Raw genomic sequence first — 19,539 nt, 5'->3', positions numbered from 1 at the left:
AGCGTCCGGACGAGGCCGGGGAAGAGCCGGGAGGGGAGGAGGGCGCGGGCCCGCCCGGCCTCGCGGTGGGTCACCCCCCGGCCACCGGGGCCCCCCGGGCCTCGCCCCCAGACCCCACGGCCGCAGGGTGGGGCTGGCACTGGGACAGCGCCCGGGGACAGCCCGGGCTGCTCTGGGGACTCAGCCCGGGCCCGTCGGTGGGACAGCGGCTGCTCCTGGGCTGTCCCTGTGCCGCCGGCTCCATGGATACCTGCCAAGGTCACCGAGCGTCCTTGGACACCTCCACCTGCAGCACGGCAGGAATGCGTCCGTCATGGCTGCTCCACAGCCTGCATCCCACCTCGGGCATTCCACATCCTGCACCAGGCATCCTGCCCTGGGCATCCACATCCCAAATCCTGCATCTCATATCCCAGATCCTGCATCCCACATCCCAAATATCACATCCCAAATCTCACATCCCACATCCCAAATCCTGCATCTCATATCACAAATCCTGTATCCCACATCCCAAATCCTGCATCCCACCTCAGGTGTCCCCCATCAGACATCCCTTACCCCACACCAGTGTAAGACTCCCGGGTGGTGCTGGGGGCTCCCAGGGGACCCCATTCCAGTGCCCCCCACTCCCACGTGGGACCCCCGGTGTCCCCCCGCTCCCTGGGGCCATGTGTGGGGGCTGGGCTGGCAGTGGGGTCCCCTGTGCCCCAGCAGCCCCTCCTGGCCAGGCTCCTGCTGGGAACAAGCCCCGCTCTGTCCCTCTCAAAGGGGGATGGAAGGGGCTGCACCTGCTTAGCATTCCCCAGGCTCCCGGCCCGGCAGGCGTTTCCAAGGGGACCGGCCCGGGGCCGCCTGGATGGACAGAGGGACACGGCCCTGGCGGCTGGGAAAGGCTGGGAAGGGGCTGGGAAGGGGCTGGGAAGGGGCTGGGAAGGGGCTGGGAAGGGGCTGGGGGTCCCAATGCCAGGGCCTGGCTTGGCAGCAAGAGGCAGAGGGATGATGGGTTGGATCTGGGAACAGGGATGGTGCTGGGATGGAGGGATGGGATCTGGGAATGGGGATGGTGCTGGGATGGAGGGGATGGGATCTGGGAATGGGGATGGAGGGGATGGGATCTGGGAATGGGGATGGAGGGGATGGGATCTGGGAACGGGGATGGTGCTGGGATGGAGGGGATGGGATCTGGCAATGGGGATGGAGGGGATGGGATCTGGGAATGGGGATGGTGCTGGGATGGAGGGATGGGATCTGGGAATGGGGATGGTGCTGGGATGGAGGGATGGGATCTGGGAATGGGGATGGAGGGGATGGGATCTGGGAACGGGGATGGTGCTGGGATGGAGGGATGGGATCTGGGAACAGGGATGGTGCTGGGATGGAGGGATGGGATCTGGGAACGGGGATAGTGCTGGGATGGAGGGGATGGGATCTGGGAACGGGATGGTGCTGGGATGGAGGCTGGGCAGGGCAGCAGCCCTGGAAGCTTCCAGCATCCACAGTGATCCCTGGGGGCAGGAAGCTCATGGGGCTGGCAGGGACCCCGGGACCCCTGTTCCAGGCCTGGAGCCACCCAGGGTCACATCTCGGCCACCTCCAGAGGCTCTGGCAGCCCTCGGGACAGGCCAGGAGGTGTCCTGGAGCACAGCTCCTCCCCTCCAAGGGCTGTGTGCCATGAGAGCCCTGGGCCCCTCATGCAGGGGTGTTCCCCATCCTGGGGGATCCCCCTCCCACCCTCAGGGTCCCCTCAGGGTATTGACACCCCGGGAGCTCCAGCCAGTGTCACCCCAGGGTTCAGAGCCCCACGAGGGGACAAGAGGGTGTTGGCACCGCAGCCTGGCCAGGGGACAGGGCTGGGACATCCCTGCAGCCCCACAGCTCCACAGCCATCCCTGCTCCCGTGGCTCTGGCTCAGCCGGGGTGGGCAGGGGGAGCGAGGGTCTGACCCCAGCTGGAGCAGAGCTCAGGGGGGCAGGAGCATCCAGCTGGGACAATTCCAGAGCCTCCCTGTTCCCACAGCCCCGGGGCAAAGCGGGACAGAGCTTTGCCACCCTTGTGCCCAAAGCCAGGAGCAGCCCAGCCCAGCACGGAGCCACAGCCAGATCCCACCACATCCCTACAAACCTGCCCTGGACTGGGCTTCCTCAGCCACAGAGGGTGAGATGAGGGATGGCAGGACAGATGGACAGGACGGACAGACAGATGGACAGCGATGGCTCTTCAGTCTCGAAGGAGAAATCCAGCACCAACTCCCTCGCTTGGGAAGAACCCGCTGCTGCTGCCAAGTCTGGGTTTTCCTGGGGGAATTACTCAGAATATTAAAGATTATTTCAAAGACAGAATTGCAGCCACCATTTGGGGCCCTTGCAGAGCAAATCCCTGAGCCCTGTCCATCCGTGCAGGGATCTCATCCCAAACCCCTTCCCTGCCCTCTTCAGCACTGGGGTGGATCCTGCCCTACCTGGGGATCCCCCAAAGCCCAAGGGAGGGGCTTTGCTCCCCAGTCCTGCCCCACCCTTCTGCCGGAGCTTGGCTCAGTCCCACCCTAGGCAGGCTCAGCTCCATCCCTCAGCTCATCCCAGCTGGCAGCTCCGTGTCCCAGCCCCACACCAACACCTCCCTCCTCCCTCAGGGCACCACTGGCTGCAGGTGCCAGCTTGGATTGTGATCCAGGATCCCATGGGGATGGACAGACAGATGGAGGCACGGGGGAGGCCCAGGCTGGGCTGGGATCCCCACCTTCCCAGCCCCCTGCCCTCAGCTGAGCACCAGGAATTGCCCCATTCCTGTGTCCAGTGATGATCCCAGGGGCATCCAGAGCCATGGGATAACGGGGGGCAAAGGCATTTCCCCCCAGCTTCTGTTCCTCCCTTCTCCTCGCCCTGGGCTCCCTGCCCTCTTAGCCAGGCGCTGGAGAGGCTCAAATCGCCTTTTACCCATATTTCTTTCATTAACAATATTGGAAAAGTGCAAAGAAAATGAAGAATTGGAACAAAGAGCCGGGACTGAGGTTGGTGATTCCTGCCCCGGCTCGGGCACTGCTCCCCTCGGACACGCGAACCCTTCCCTGTCTCACAACATCCTGGATGGTGAGCCAGCTCAGCCAGGCGGGATGTGGGGACGGCTTTGTCCTTGACTGGGGCTGGCACCGCCCGGGCTGGCTCCGAGGTGACGATTCCCGACGTGACACCGATCCCTGGAGGAGCCGCTGCAGCGCCGACCTTCAGCCTGCTCCGAGCCCAGCCCGCAAAACCTAGCCCGCAAAACCCACCCCGCAAAACCCACCCCGCAAAACCCAGCCCGCAACACCCAGCCCCGCAACACCCAGCCCCGCAACACCCAGCCCGTAACACCCAGCCCGCAACACCCAGCCCCTTCCTGCGGGGAATGACTCCCCCTGCCCGGGCCAGGCACAGCCAAGCTGCTCCCACACCCATCACCCTAATGCAGAGTCCCCGGAGCAGGAGCCGTGTTTGGGATTGCAGGGGCAGTTTGGAGGAGGCTGGAGGCACAGAAATGCATAGATCCACAACCTCTGCGTGTCCCGTGGTGCTGGAGCCGGGATCTTCCCAAAAAACCCTTCCTGACCCGCGCACGGGCTGGTGCCTTGGGTCTGCAGGGGCAGAGCCCAGGCAGGGGCAGAGTCCCGGTGTCTGAGCAGCCTCTGGCTCTGCTGGACCTGCCCGAGGGGCAGAGCCCCTGGCTCCTCCTCTCCCAGCCATTCCCGAGCCACATTCCCCTGGGGCTGCAGAGGGAAAAGGTGGGAGAGGTTTGATACTCACCTGACACAGCTCTGAGCTGCAAGGAGCAAGAAGAGCCCTGAGTAAAGTGAGGCTGAGCTTTGGGGACAGGAGTTGGCAGGGAGCTGCATCCCAGGGATGGAGCCGTACATCCCAAAGATGGAGCCCTGCATCCCAGGGATGGAGCTGTGCATCCCAGGGATGGAGCTGTACATCCCAAGGATGGAGCCCTGCATCCCAGGGATGGAGCCCTGCATCCCAGGGATGGAGCCCTGCATCCCAGGGATGGAGCTGTACATCCCAGGATGGAGCTGTACATCCCAGGGATGGAGCTGTACATCCCAAGGATGGAGCTGTACATCCCAAGGATGGAGCCCTGCATCCCAAGGATGGAGCCCTGCATCCCAAGGATGGAGCTGTACATCCCAGGATGGAGCTGTACATCCCAGGGATGGAGCCGTACATCCCAGGGATGGAGCTGTACATCCCAAAGATGGAGCTGTACATCCCAAAGATGGAGCTGTACATCCCAGGATGGAGCTGTACATCCCAAGGATGGAGCCGCACATCCCAGGATGGAGCTGTACATCCCAAAGATGGAGCTGTACATCCCAAGGATGGAGCTGTACATCCCAAAGATGGAGCTGTACATCCCAAGGATGGAGCTGTACATCCCAGGGATGGAGCCCTGCATCCCAGGGATGGAGCTGTACATCCCAGGGATGGAGCTCTGCATCCCAAAGATGGAGCTGTACATCCCAGGATGGAGCTGTACATCCCAGGGATGGAGCTGCACATCCCAGGATGGAGCTGTACATCCCAGGGATGGAGCTCTGCATCCCAGGGATGGAGCTCTGCATCCCAGGGATGGAGCCCTGCATTCCAGGGATGGAGCCCTGCATCCCAGGGATGGAGCCCTGCATCCCAGGATGGAGCTGTACATCCCAGGGATGGAGCCCTGCATTCCAGGGATGGAGCTGTACATCCCAGGATGGAGCTGTGCATCCCAGGATGGAGCTGTACATCCCAAAGATGGAGCTCTGCATCCCAGGGATGGAGCTGTACATCCCAGGATGGAGCTGTACATCCCAGGATGGAGCCCTGCATCCCAGGCCACATCCCAGCTGCCAGCTGTGCCAGCTGTTGTGTCCGTGCAGGTGCAGCGTGCACAGGTGACAAACGAAGCTGTCCCCGAGCAGGATCAGCCTCGTGAGTGCCAGCACTGCTCCCACACCTTCCTCCCTCCCGCCTGGAGGAGCCGCTTTAGTCCCTGCGGTTTTGCGAGGGCACTGAGGGCCCTGGGAGGAGCTCTGCCCCTGCGAGGCTTTGCTCCCATCACCGCGGCTCTTTCACAGGCAGGACGAGCAGTGGGGACACACTTCCTCCCGAGAGGAAGGGAAGGGCTCGGGGAGGGCTGAGCTGAGCCCGGAGGGGCGAACACGAGCTCGTCCCTCCCACAGCTGTTGAACCTGTGGGGGAGGGAGCCCCAAAGCGGCGCAGCAGAGAGAGCCAGACCTGCAGCACCCGGAGCATCCTCCGAGGGCAGCGACCAGGGCACCACAGCACCCTGCTGCTGGATCCTGGGGGGTCTGGGGCTCCCCAGCAGCAGAGCTCAGCGAGGAGATGTCCCTCAGGTCCCTCTGGGCTGATCCTGTGCCTGTGCCTGGCTCCAGGTCTCTGTGGGGTCAGTGACACGGAGCTGGCTGGGCTCCTTGGTCCTGGGACATGGGGACCACCAGCTCCATCCCAGGGCTGGAATTCTGAGAGCAAGACTGGAAGGCTGCTGGCTCTGATGGACACCAGGCTGTTTTTATCAGGCTGCAACTTAAAAAGACAGAAAATGAGAGATTTGGGGGGAAAAAAATCCCAATAATCATCCCTCAGTTTCTCCAGGTGACACCCAAGGGCTGCTGGAAGGGCCCCTGTGCTGTGACCCCAGCAGCATCCTGGGGTTCCTGTGGAAGGGGAAATTCCCAGCCCAGGCAGGCAGGTGGGAGCTGGTGCAGACAAAGAGAGGTGGGCAGTGATGGCCCTGGCATGGCCCTGGCACAGCCCAGCCCTTGGCAGGCCACCCAGAGCCACCATCAGCCCTGCCTGGGGCACATCTCCTCCTGCTGGGATCTGGGGATGATCCAGGGTGGGCACTGGGGGCAGCCCTGCACTCGTTCCTGCAAACCTGTGTGAGAGAAGGAGCTCCCAGCCCCCCAATTCCTTCCTGTGGAAGTTTCCTGTGACAAAGGCACAGGGATGAAACAGCAGCGAGGGGACAACGTACTCTCAGCCACCTCGAACTCTCCACGAGCCCCAAGGTGCATTTTGGGCTTCAAATTGGCCAGAAAGGGACAAAACTGCAGCTTTTCAGGCAGCTGGGGTGGAGCTGGTGTCCGAGGCAGGACAGCGGAGGTCGAGGGTGTTTTCGGGATGCACAGAGGCTGTGCCTGCTCCTGCTCCACAGCGGCGCAGAGAACAATCCCCTGGATCACCTCCCCCTTCCCGCAGGATCCGATTACCGGATGAAGATGCAAACCCCTCCCAGCTGCACGGGCAGGAGGGACAGGGAATTTTCTGGAGCAGGCAGAAGAGCTCACCCTGAGCAGGTAATTCCCTTTGTCCTAAGGACATCTGGGATTGAAGCGACCCCAAAAGAGGTTTTGGAGCAGACACTCAGCCAGCTCAGAGCCCTGTCCCCCTCTTCCAGCGACTGTACCTGTACCAGGGAACTGAGAACAGCCATAAATTCACCCCTAATCCCACTCCCTGCTCAGCAGCAGGAGCAGCCCCGGCCCCCACCCTGTGCCCAGCCCAGCTGTGGGGATCCAAAACCCCAGGATGGTTTGGGTTGGAGGGACCCTCAGGATCATCCAGTGCCATCCCTGCCATGGCAGGGACACCTCCACTGTCCCAGGCTGCTCCCAGCCCTGTCCAGCCTGGCCTTGGGCACTGCCAGGGATCCAGGGGCAGCCACAGCTGCTCTGGGAATTCCATCCCAGCCCCTCCCCACCCTCCCAGCCAGGAATTCCCAATTCCCAATCTCCCATCCATCCCTGCCTCTGGCAGTGGGAGCCATTCCCTGTGTCCTGTCCCTCCATCCCTTGTCCCCAGTCCCTCTCCAGCTCTCCTGGAGCCCCTCCAGGCCCTGGCAGGGCTCTGAGCTCTCCCTGGAGCCTTCTCCTCTCCAGAGGAACATTCCCAGCTCTCCAGCCTGGCTCCAGCCCTGCAGCAGCTCCAGCTCCCTGTGCTGCTGGCTCAGGGCTAGGGCAGCTCTGCAGGTGGGGTCTCACCTGAGGGGCAGAATCCCCATTTCCTGCTGCCCAGGCTGGGATCAGCCCAGGCACTGGGGGTCTCTGGCCACTCCCTCAGCCACCAGCATTCCCAAACTGGGATCCCAAAGCCCAGCCATTCTTCCCTGCCTCACTCCAGCTCTGCCCAGCCCGGCCTCGGCAGCTGCTGCGACCATGAAGATTTGAAGTCTGTAAAAAGAAGACTTCCAAAATTGACATTTATGATTTACCAGTTTCTGTGCATCCCTCAGGAAAAAGATCTTCAGGATGAGAGGAGAAATGACCATTGCTGGGACGAGCCTTGCTGGAATGCAAAGATCCAAGAGCTCCTTCCCTGTTCTTCCTGTCCCGAGCAGGAGCAGCTCCGAGGAGCCCTGGAGGATGTTCAGCAGGAGACCCCCAGCCCTGGAGACCCCCAGCCTATCCAAGGAGAACTTCCAGCTGGGAAAGTGGCTTCCATGGCATGTCCTGAACCTGGGGACACAGCTGTATCCCTGGGCTTTTCCTTCCCAGGGAATTAAGGGCTGTGGGCATGAGGTGGGCCTGTAATGGAAGAGGTGCCACTGGGCCTGGCAGGGGGAAGGGCTGGAATACCATCCAGACTGGATTCTGTTTCAGCTTCATCAACACCACAAACGCTGCTGCAGCCTGAGGAGCCCGCTGGGGTCACAGGGAGGAGCAGGACAGGCAGCAGGACTGAGCCTGGCACAGCAGCTGGAAGGGACAGCAGGGGGACAAGGCCACCCCAGCCCATCCTGCCCCATCGGAGCTGCCCTTCCAGCGTGATCCAAAGCAGGACCCCAAGAGCAGGGGCTGCGCTGCTGCAGCCACTCCCTGAGCTCTGAAACCCGACAGGACCTGTCCCCCCAGCACACTCCCCGTGTGGGAAGGGTCTGCGCTTCCCCCGTGGCTTCCATGCCTCCCCCAAGGTCAGGTTTTGTGTTTGCTCCTCTGGAGTTCACAGCCAGCCCCCAAAACAGCCCAATTCCCACACAGCAACAATTCCCAGCTCTTCCCGCACACAAAGGCAAAGGAGACTTCACAAACTCCACAGGCTTTGTACAAAAAACACTTTTTTTTGCTTTTATTTCACAAAATTGGGTGGCTGCTGCAGGAATCAAACCGGCCCTATACAGAGATCAGGTGAAAAAGTGGGCACAGGGATTATTTATACAGAAACAAAACAGTCCAGGACCCAGGTCCTCGGCAGGATCAGCACTAGGACAGTAAAAAATAGTCTCCACCCGGATCCTGGGAACTGCTCACGCTAAAAACAACCTGAGGTTACTCTAAACTGGACTAAGGGCTGCACCAGAAATCCCACGCTCACCCCAAAGAGCCTGGAGGGGAAGGAAGCCTCGGGAAGGGGAACGGGAAGGCCCCGGCCGCTCTCTGCGCGGCTCTCTGCGCTGGAAGACCTGGCAAAGCCTGAGGTTTGAAATGCTGGAAGCAGTTCTGGAGGTTCCAGAGTCTTTGGGAGCCTCTCTCCAGCCCAACCTGCACAAAAGCCACCCCTGAAGTCAAGGAGCAGCGTCCAGACCCTCGGCAGGGACACCCCAAACGCTCCTGGGCCAGGAGGAGGGCAGAGAACCCCAACCACGGGCAGAAAAGGACTTTTAGCAGGACTTTTCCCCGAGTTTTGGCAGCCTGGAGGCGTGCAGCAGCAGCTCAGGAGTGCTCCCAGACCTGCCTGCTGCAGCTGCTCCCCTCCCCACCCCTGCAGCTGCACCGGGGGTGACAGGAGCCGTCCCAGCTGCCACCCTGGCCGTCCAGAGGTAGTTCTGGCATTCCCATCCCAGCCATCCCAACCCAATCCCAAATTCTAGCACTTCTTCGCTACCTACTTTAATTTTTTTTTGTTTGTTTTCTTCATTTTAAAAAGTACAAAGTATATGCTCCAAAAAGAGGGACTAAAAATGGGGGGGGTTATTCCTCAGTTGGCTACTGCACCGAACTACCCAGGGAAGGTCCAACTACCACCTCCAAAGGCAAAGGAAAGGTAAAACTGGAGCAAGAGAACTCCTACCATTGAGTGGTTTTATTCTGATTGATTCACTCCTGGTTTCACTCCCATGGATCAATATTTCCTGTAATAAGTTAGAGGCAGCTCTGGCTGCAGCCACCAGGAATCCCTGCAGGCAGGGCTGCCAGGCTGTGTCCCTGCTGCTCCTGCTCTGCCCCAGGCTCTGGTTTGGCCTCTCCTCTGGGTGCTTTGCTCTGCCCAGAGACCCCGGAACACCCAATCCCCGGGGCAGGCACGTCCTAAAGCTCAGCTCCTGCCCTACCACCCGGACTGTTTCACCCTTCTGCAAGAAGCCCAAGCTCAAAGCACCGAGAGGAAGGAAACCAGCGTGGAGCTCTGCAAGGCGAGCAGGCCCAGGGGTGAAGGACTTGCCAGCAGCAAGGTGGAGGCTCCCCTGGCACCCCCACCCGCAGCCCTCCCCAGGGACCGCCGAGCCCTGCGGGCGGCGGGGCGGAGGGGAACCACCCGTGCCAACCAGCCCGGGCCGGGAGAGGAGGGGACGCCTCCCCAGGGAACAGAAGGGAACTGAGGAATGCTCTTTTGGTCACCACTACGCTGCTGTGGAAGCTCCTTCCTCCCTCCGCGGCTGCCTAGGGAGCGGCTGAGGCCGGCGGGGCTCCGGCCGGGGGTGGGGTCACTCCTTCGGCGGGCGGGGGCTGCGCCGGGCCGGGGTCTGCGGGGACAGAGAGGGACAGTGAGGGACGGGGGGACAGCAGGGACACAACGGGACAGTGAGGGACACAACGGGACAGTGAGGGACAGTGAGGGATGGGGGGACAGCAGGGACACAACGGGACAGTGAGAGACAGGGGGACAGCAGGGACACAACGGGGACAGGCAGGGACGGGGGGGACAGGAGGGGGGACAGTGGGAGGGACAGCGGGGGGAGCTGGACACAGAGAAGGGACACAACACCCACACCACGGACAGACAGTCTGTCCGAGGGGGGTGCCTGCAGCCAGGACCCAGGAACGGCACCTGAAGCTCTGCTGCACCTTTAGTTTGCTCCTCCACCAGCCAGCACTGCACGGGCTCCGTGAAAGAGGAAAACATTCCCGTATTTTTACGGACAAGATGCTGGGGATGCAGCTCAGCAGCCGGCAAAGCCATGCCAAGCAAGTTCCAGAGCTGGAACTGGCACCTCTCAGCTCCCAGCTCTGCGCTCGAGCCCAAATTACAGCTCTGCTCTGTTTAAAGCAGATGGAACAATAGGTTTGATATCGACAGAGGCTGCTCCTCCCTCGCAAGGATGGATGTAGGTTAAAGGGAGGAATTCACGGGTGCAGCGAGCAGGAGGGAAGGAAGGAGGGACACAAAGGGCCAGCCTCGTGCCCAGAGAGGAGATGCTAATGGAACATGACTGACTTGTTTAGCAGGGGAGGGAAAAAGGAGAAATTAAGAGAAGGGAAGAGCGCAAACAGGAATACAACCTGACACAAGACATTCCCAGTGGTAAAGGCTCGGGGAAAAGGATGGAAAAGTAAGGCTGGGGAGCAGAGGAACAGGAGCAGTGCCCAAGCAGAAATAGCACAGAGTTCTCCTGCTGGGGCTGGGAACGCCCGTGAGTCACAGCTCACAGCAGCTCCCGCTGCTGAAGCCAAAACCAAAAGGGCTTTTCCCAATTATTTTTTGGGAGAGGTGCTACAAGCGATGGCAATTCCTGCTCGTCTGGTGAGAACCACACCGAGCATTCTGGGGGTGAGGATTCCTGAGCAGCAGCTGGGCCAGGCTGCAATTAATAATGGCAAATTTATTGAGGAATTCCTGATGGAGAATTCCCCAGTCATTCCTCCCTGTGCCAGCTTGTCTTCTGCTTTCTGGGCTTGGCCACACTCTCACACTCATTCAAGCAACTCCCACACCATGGCTCCTGATCCAGCTGCTTTTTTGGCTGCCATAAATCAACTTCAGTTTTGGAGGTACAGATTTTATACTGGGAATGTTCTTTACATGGTTTATCCTTTTTTCCTAATCATGATTTCCATGCTCCAGTTCCAGGGTGCCAAGTTTTCAGTATGGAATTATTGAACTGGATCCTACTCTGACCTCCACTATTTAGAAATTATACTTAATTCCTGACCCTCCACTAAAATCAGGAGAGGCTTTTGATCATCACCACCAAGCCTCTGTGTGGTTATAAATAAAATAAGGGCTGTTATAAATAAAATAAAGGACAATGGGATGTGTTGGGATGCCCAGAGGGCTGAGGAGCACTTAAAGCTTCCAGCACATCCCTGGCAGCACTCTGGGGCTGGCAGTGTGCACAGATCATGCTATTCCCACAGGGAGCAGGGTTTGCAGGGCAGGGGAGCCCAGGACCATCCCTGAAGGGTGCCCTCACACAGATCCCACTATCCCTGCAGGAAGCAGGGTTTGCAGGGCAGGGGAGCCCAGGACCATCAGGATGATCCATCCCTGAAGGGTGCCCTCACACAGATCCCACTATTCCCACAGGGAGCAGGGTTTGCAGGGCAGGGGAGCCCAGGACCATCCCAGCATGTCAGATCCCACTATTCCCACAGGGAGCAGGGTTTGCAGGGCAGGGGGCCAGGAGCACAGGATGCTCCCGTCAGTCAGGCTGCACTTACACATTCCGTTGGGGGCAGCCAGCGGCACACGCGGCCCCAGCAGGTTCCCGGCCATCGGGGCCATCCCGGGCGGGGCCGCCCCGCCCCCGCCGTGGATGCTGGCCGGCATCATCCGGCCCGGCAGGGGCTGCCCCGGCAGCAGGGAGCCCGGCAGCTGGCCTGCAGGACGGACAGACAGCTGTGAGCCTGGGCAGGCACAGGCAGCAGGGCTGAGCCCCCTGCCCTGGCACAGCCCCGCGGCACAGACGGCTCCAGGTGTGCTCCACACCCCAGGAAACGCCTTCTGACCCCCAGGATACCCCCAGGAAACACCACCTGACCCCCAGCACACCCCAGGAAACGCCTTCTGACCCCCAGGAAACACCTTCTGACCCCCAGCACACCCCCAGGAAACGCCTTCTGACCCCCAGGATACCCCCAGGAAACGCCTTCTGACCCCCAGCACAGCCCAGGAAACACCTTCTGACCCCCAGCACACCCCCAGGAAACACCTTCTGACCCCCAGCACACCCCAGGAAACGCCTTCTGACCCCCAGGATACCCCCAGGAAACGCCTTCTGACCCCCAGCACACCCCAGGAAACGCCTTCTGACCCCCAGGACACCCCAGGCAGGGCCAGGGGGCACCTGGACCCTCTCCACAAGGGAAAGGTGGGAGACAGCACAGGCAAAGGCAGGGCTGGCACTGCAGGCAGAAAGGGCATCCATGGAACCCAGGAACTGGGAAGCAAATGCAGTAACAAGGCACCAGAGGAAGAGCCCTGATGGAAAGGAGCAGCCATGAAGCCTCAAGGATAAATTTGGTGGGAGAACTGAAATCCCACAGGTAAAACTGGGCTGCACAGCAATTCCTGCTGTGATTCCCTGTTTTGCTGGGAGGGAGGATCACAGGGCTTTGCCTCACAAACCAGCTCTGTGGGAGACCTCCCTGCTCCAGCTACATCACCCGGCCTTGGGCACCTCCAGCTCGGGGTTGATGCTTTAAAATCTCATTTGAGGGATGGTTTGGCATAATCCAGTTCCACTTCTTTCCACACACTTCCATGGAGGGACAGTATTTTAATGAGACAGGGATGGAAACGGCTCCTTCCCCCTAACCCCAGGCAAAGGGGGAAGAAGCTGAGAGCCACAGGGGCTCCAGGACAAGGACTTGGGGGGACATGGGACAAGACCCAGGGAACGGCTTCTCACTGCCAGAGGAATGGGATGTTCCAAAAATCATCCAGTTCCAAGCTCCCAAGGACTCAGAGGCTCTGTAGCAGGAGATATTCACAGCTACGAGAGGTGTCATTCACTGGCAGAATTAAGGCTGATCAGGGAATAAAAATATAAAAACTGGAACAATACAGCTGTGTCTGAGAGGCCCAGGAAAGGTGGGAACTGAGAAATTCCCAGCCTGGGAGCTGCCACCTGACAGCAGCCTCAATAATTTGGCCATCCCCGAACACCACAGGCCTACAAGATTCTCTCTCACTAATGAAGTGATTAATATTAAAATCCCTCTTCTGAAACACCTGCAGCTGAATCAGACTTTACTACACACTGAGTGGCTTCAGTGAAACTCCAGCACTGGGCAAGAATTCCTTCAGGGAAAGGCTGCCAAACCCACAGGGACGTGAAGATTCAGGGATGTTTTATATGCAAATCAGCCCCAGCTCAGCTAAAACCACCACTGAACAGAAACTAAATCTACTTTACAAAGTGTCTTTTCTTCATAAATGCCAGGTGTGCCCCATCCCTGGCAGTGTCCCAGGCCAGGCTGGAGCTTGGAGCAGCCTGGGACAGTGGGAAGTGTCCCTGCCATGGCAGGGGTGGCACTGGATGATCCTTCAGGTCTCTTCCAGCCCAATCAATTCCAAATGTCCCAGCAATGTTCACTGGGAAGCTCCCTCCTCCCTGGGCCATGGAGTGTCCTGGGCTTTTTTCCCTGTTAAACCTTGGAGGTTAAAACCAAGCAGCTGAAGCTGAAGTTGAGCATAAGCTGAGAAGCTCCCCTGTGTGGGGCTTTGGCCGCCCATTTTTCCCCTTTCTGACACAGGTGCAACATTTCTATCTCAAAATCAGCTTAGGGAGCTGGCAGAGGAACGAGCCCACCCATCCCAGCTCCAACACACCCAGCTGAGAGCACCCAGGCACTGACCCCATCCTGAGGGGGGCTAACCAAGGGGAAATCACTGCTGCCACCACAGCACAAGCACAGCCCTGCTTCCACTGAGATGTTTTCTTTCTTTCCAAGAGAAAGCGCTCCAAGACAGCGGCTCAAGCAGAAAATGTGGAAGTGTGACCTACATAGGGGGGAGAGCTTAGGAGCAGCAGCTGCAGGAAGAGATCCAGCCCAAAGGTTCAACACAACGAGAATTAACTGCCTGAAACCCCTCACACCGAGGGGCAGGGCAGGTTCACCTTCCCCGGCTGCCAGGGCAGCTCCAGAGCCCAGGAACTGCCTCCAGAGGCTCTCCAAGGTATTTAACTCCATTAAAAAGCCTCTCCCTCTATTAAATCAGCACTCGAGGAGCACTGGGCTGATAAGCAGCCAGAGGGGTTTGTTTTGATGCATGAGGCTTGGAGCTGGTCCAAATCCTCCAGCACCTCTCCCTGCCCAGCCTGCGGACACAGCCAGGGCTCCGTGCAGGACGGCCCTGGGTGGGCAGGGAGCAGCTCTGGGGATCAGCCTGGCTGACACCCTGCTCTGCTGCTGTCTGCCAGCCCCACACAGCAGAGGCACAGAACAGCTCCAGGGAACGCCTGCTGGCATCCCAAGGTGTGCTCCCTCCCACTGGGAACAGCTTTCACAGCCTCTGGGAACCCCGGAACGGTTTGGGTCGGAAGGGACCCTAAAGCTCATCTCATCCCACCCCTGCCATGGGCAGGGATATTCCACAGCAAATCCACCCCTCCCCCTCCCAGCCAAGCAGTGTGAATAATTAACCACAACAACTCATTTAGCCTCGTGTCTGGGGAAGGAGAGGCAGAGTTTCCACTTCACTGGCACTCAACATTTCTGTTCCTGCCCCTCCCTCCAGAGCCCTCCCGACCCAGAGCCAGCCCTGCTTGGGGCACCATTCCCTGGGGCACCATTCCCTGGGGCACCCTTCCCTGGGGCACCATTCCCTGGGGCACCATTCCCTGGGGCACCCTTCCCAGCCCCTCTGGAGGCACACAGGAGACACTGGAGCATCTCTGGGGAGGAAAGGATCCTGCACCAAACATCCTAAGGAAAGGGTCCTGCACCACACCCTCCTGAGGAAAGGATCCCCCAGCAAACAGCCCAGGGAGAGCTCAGCCCTGGGCAGGGGAGGGCAGCACAGTGCTGGTCCCTCCAGAGGAGCTGCTGTCCTGGGGTCACTCTGACTGACTGCCTGAGTCCAGGAATTCTGGAATGCATCAGGTATTTACTGCTTCTATTCACTATTCCAGCCCCAAAGAGCCAAAGTGCAGCAGAGGGAGCCCAAGGTGGTGTCAGTGCTCCTGTGTCACCGAGCACCCTGACAGCTCCCATCCCAAATTACAGCCTGCTTACAAGGCCATGGGTCAGCTCCAGCCCCTCTCACCACGCCCTGACTCGGATCTCCTTTCATCCCACTGCTCCCTGCACCTCCCCAGCAAGCTCTGCACATCTGATGGAGAAACAGGAAGCACTGACAGCTGACAGGGAATATTTACCTAAAGGAAGTGAACCCAAAATCCTCTTCTGTACCTAAAAAGCTCCCTGGAATCATCACCAGTCCAATAAGGAAGCAAATAGAATCCAGCAACTCAATTTAAACCCACAAATAATGAAATGCTCAGCAGCTGAAAAACCCCAAGCCTAAAATTCCTGACAAAGTCCTTTTTTTGAGTATTTCAACTATTGACAGATAATGAGGTAAAACCTATCAGGAAAAAGGTTATTAAAGTTGCTCATCCAGCTGTGGTGGGGAGTGTACCCTGCCCTCCTCAATCCATTTCTGCCTTAGGTCAGAAATTATTTATTTACCAGCTGAAAATCCCACCTGAAGGAAGAGTTAACAATGACAGCTACTAATTCCCAGCTATCTCTCTTCCTCCGAGGATTTCCAGCAGTTTCTCCCATTCCACACCATGGGTATCACCAGAACCAGGAGCTCTCATCCCACTGATCACCAGCCCAAACCCTGAAGAGAAATCAATGGAGTGCCCAAAGTGGGAAGAAATTGGGAATTTGATTTCCTATTGCAATGACAAGGTGCAGCTTTTCACAGTGGAACTGGAATCCAACTTTGTTTTCCTATTCTAAAAGTTTTCATTCCAGGGCAAAGGGGAGAACAAAATAAGCTCAGGGAAGATGAGTTCTGTGGTCCAGCAGAGCCAGACACGGCCATGCCAAGGAGAAGTGGGTGATCCTTGCCTGGAGGTGCTCTCCAGGTGGGTGCAGCACTGGAGGTGCTCTCCAGGTGGGTCCAGCACTGGAGGTGCTCTCCAGGAGGGTGCAGCACTGGAGATGCTCTCCAGGAGGGTCCAGCACTGGAGGTGCTCTCCAGGAGGGTCCAGCACTGGAGGTGCTCTCCAGGTGGCTCCAGCACTGGAGGTGCTCTCCAGGTGGCTCCAGCACTGGAGGTGCTCTCCAGGTGGCTCCAGCACTGGAGATGATCTCCAGGAGAGTCCAGCACTGGAGGTGCTCTCCACCACCATGTCCAGACTCCCACCTGAGCTAAACACCATAGCTCTGGGAAAAGCCTCACTTTTAACTTTTAGGTAAGAGCTTGACTTTACAGCTTCTGCCCCTGAGCAGGGCTTTATCCTCCTCTCTTCCCTCTCCAATGCCATCTCAGATCCTTTCCTCCCTTTGCTTCCCACCATCCCTTCAGCTCCTGTCAGGCACTCGAGGGTGTTTACCCATGCTCTGCTGGGCCCAGGGTGGCACCTCCAGCTGCTGGGGAGCTCAGAACCCGTCAGGAGCCCCCACTGAGCACCAAGGTAAGGTCTGCAGTGAAACCTGGCCAGCACAGCAGGAGCTGGGCAGGACTCCCAGCCCAGCTGCTCCATGGTGCCCTGGATCACTCTCCTCCCCATCCCTGGCAGTGTCCCAGGACAGGCTGGACACTGGGGCTGGCAGCAGCCTGGGACAGGGAAGGTGTCCCTGCCATGGCAGGGGTGGCATGGGGTGATTTTCAAGGTCCAACCCAAACCATTCCAGGACTCCATGATCTCCTCACACTCCCCAGATTTTGGGATCTCCACAAAGGCTGCAGGAGACTCGGGGGCAGATCCCCTGAGGGAGCTCAGGGGTGTGGGGTGACCAAGCTGAAGCTCACCAGTTGGCCATTTCCTCTCCATGCTCCCAAGTCACAATAACTCTACTGTGCAGCCAAAGAGCTTTGGCACCTCTGGGCTTTCCTAACCCCAGGCATTCCTAACAAACCTCCTCAGAAGAACCCAAGGCAATGAGCCTCCTCTGCCTTCTAGGCAAGATCAGCTGGGCTCTGGCTGCAAACACAGAGGGGTTTGCTCCAAACCTAGAGTGGGCCTCAAGTTCTTCCCTTTACAAAAGGGGAGGAGGTGAGGGCAGACCCTGGTCCTAGGGGCCAGGAATGAGACAGCTCTGGGGAGAGCTGAGCCCCAGGCAGGGCTCTGCTGCCTCAGCCAGGGGAGGAGCTGCTGGGAAAGCCAATCTATTGAGCAGCTTTAATCAAACCTGGAAGAGATGTTGTGACTGATGGTGCTCCTGGATCGCTCATGAACACACTCATGAGCAGAGTCCATTCCCTGTGCCTGGGACTGCAGAGCCTGGAGGGCTGTGAGGGGCTGCAGTAACAGGGCTGTGTGAGTGCTCTCAGCCCCCAGTGAACAAACACAGCAATGCTTTAACCTTGTCCCAGGGCCAGTCTCCACAGCTGTGTATGGATGTGCCAGGGTTCCCTCCTTTCCTCTGCTCTCATTTGCCAGTTGTCCCTTCCCAGGTTATTCCTTCATGTGAGCAGCCCTGAGCTGTGCACACCCCACAACAGACTCAGATGTTAAATCTAAATGTTAGGTCTAAAACTACACCCTGTTTTATCACACTCCCAATCTAATTCCAGCAAAACCCACACCAGCCCCCAAACAGGGATTTTTGTCCACAGTAAACCCAGGAACTCCCTGAGCCTCAAAAGCAGAGTGAGCCTGAGCCCCAGCAGACAGCTCTTCCCTCCTGCCCAGCACCAGAACTCTGCACCTGCTGAGGGAACCCACTCTCACTACCCTGCAGATCCACTTGGATTAGATCCTTCCCATTTTCCTGCTCACCTGCAGATCCTGCTCTTTTCCTGGGCCCTTCTGCTCCTTCCCAAACCAGACACTTTTTGTCTCAAGAGGAAAACCCAAGTTCCTGCAGCTTCTTGTTGCCCTATTCTATGTGGATTATGACACCCAAACTTTGCAGCTTCTTCAGCAGCTGCCTATGAAAAATCTTCCCAAATATTTTTGGCTAATAACTGATCAGGTTTTCTTCAGGAGCAGGTTTTGGTCAAGCTCCTCCTTGGCTGTATCCAGTCCCACAGCCAGGTTCCCACGTGCCAGGCACTGTTATTTGATTTTAAATTACCATTTCAACAACCTTTAGCGAGTAAAAGCTCCTAATTCCCATCATCCCAGCCTCTGGAATCAGGAGTTCCCACCCTTGGAGACAGCCAACCCTCAGCAGGACAAGTGCCCTGCCAGTAGGAGAGGCTGGACTGGAGACTTCCAGGTGAGCCCTCTGACCAACAGAGTCCTGTGACCCTCCCCTGGCACCAAACAGTCCAGGGAGGACACAGGAGCCTCTCACAGCCAGGTCTGCTGCCAAAGAAGGTCCTTCAGGAGCTCCCTGCCCCTGCTGCTCCTCCCTCCTTTCCCTTCATTTCTGCACATTTGGTGTGCCATGAACTGGAGAACTGGAGGAGTGATTGCTTTTGAAGGAGCATCTGCTCAGATCACCCGTTATAAAACAAGTCTAAGGAAATACAAATAACCTAAAAACATCTGCAAGTGCTTGGGGCAGCTTCATATTTCACTTTACAGCTTGACTGTCCCAGGCAGGGGACTCCCAGCCCTGCTGGACAATCTGCTCTGGGGCTGATGAGCCCCCCAGGAAAAAAAGTGTTTTCCTGTGGCTGGAAGGAATTTCTGCTGCTGGTGCCCACTGCCTCCCACCCTGGCACCCCCCCACTCCTGGCTTTTGGGGTCCCCCCCTCCATAGGACACCTCCTCCCCACATCTGGAATGGGGTGGGAGCTGCACAGCGAAGCTGCAGAATGTGCAAAGCCCATCTTTGCAGCAAGCTGTGTCAGACAGGGGCACCAGTACAAACCAGTAACCCAGAGCCCCCTGGGCAGCCCCCCAGCAGCCCCTCTCCCTCTGGGCCCACTCCCCAGGGCAGCAATTCCCTGCTGCCAGCTCTTACCTGGCTGAGGTGGGTGAGGAGGTGGCATCTGGTGGTGCATCATGGGGTAGGGCGGGGGCTGCTGGTGGGGCAGCAGCCCTGGGTGTGCTGGGGCCCCCAGGGGGTTGATGCCAGGCCCACTGGGGTGCTGGTGGGGCTGCTGGGGGTTCTGGCTGTGCTGCTGCTCCATTTGCTGGCGAGCCCTCAACTCGGCGTACTTGAGCTGCTCCATGTGGAAGTTCTGCCTCTCTGTCAGCAGCTGCTGCCTTTGCTGCTCCAGCTGTGCCAGGACAGGACAGAGGGCAGTCAGCAGAGCTGCATTTCAAACGTGCTCCTGCCCATCAGTGGGCTGGGTTAGAAGAAGCCTCTCATCCCAACCCCAGCAAACCCAAAGGGAACTGCTGTCCTGTGGATCATCCTGTGGCTGTTTGCAGCAGGTTCTGGGAAAGGCTCTGGAGCTTTTCCTAGCTGGCACACATGAACTCACCTCGCTCTGTCCCAAAACCTCTCAGCAGCACAGCTCGTTACTCTCTGAGCTCTGCACTGAGAACTCA

General features: G+C 58.5%; 1 protein-coding gene across 1 annotated transcript in view; it reads right to left on the bottom strand.

Moving 5' to 3' along the window:
• Positions 1–8,085: 8,085 nt before the first annotated feature.
• The window catches only part of SMARCC1 (SWI/SNF related BAF chromatin remodeling complex subunit C1), a gene marked incomplete at its 5' end in the record, with an annotated part of 66,948 nt that continues 55,494 nt past the window's right edge, over positions 8,086–19,539 (bottom strand). The window contains 3 exons of the mRNA XM_084204061.1: positions 8,086–9,714; positions 11,630–11,788; positions 19,007–19,265. Coding sequence (XP_084060187.1) covers positions 9,632–9,714; positions 11,630–11,788; positions 19,007–19,265 — 501 coding nt within the window. The 3' untranslated portion in view covers positions 8,086–9,631. The remainder of the gene's footprint in view (positions 9,715–11,629; positions 11,789–19,006; positions 19,266–19,539) is intronic.

Source organism: Fringilla coelebs (genome assembly GCF_963513975.1).
Source record: "Fringilla coelebs genome assembly, chromosome: 1".
Lineage (NCBI taxonomy): Eukaryota > Metazoa > Chordata > Aves > Passeriformes > Fringillidae > Fringilla > Fringilla coelebs.
The sequence above is the reverse complement of the archived record's forward strand: the minus strand, read 5'-3'. Positions and strand labels throughout refer to the sequence as shown.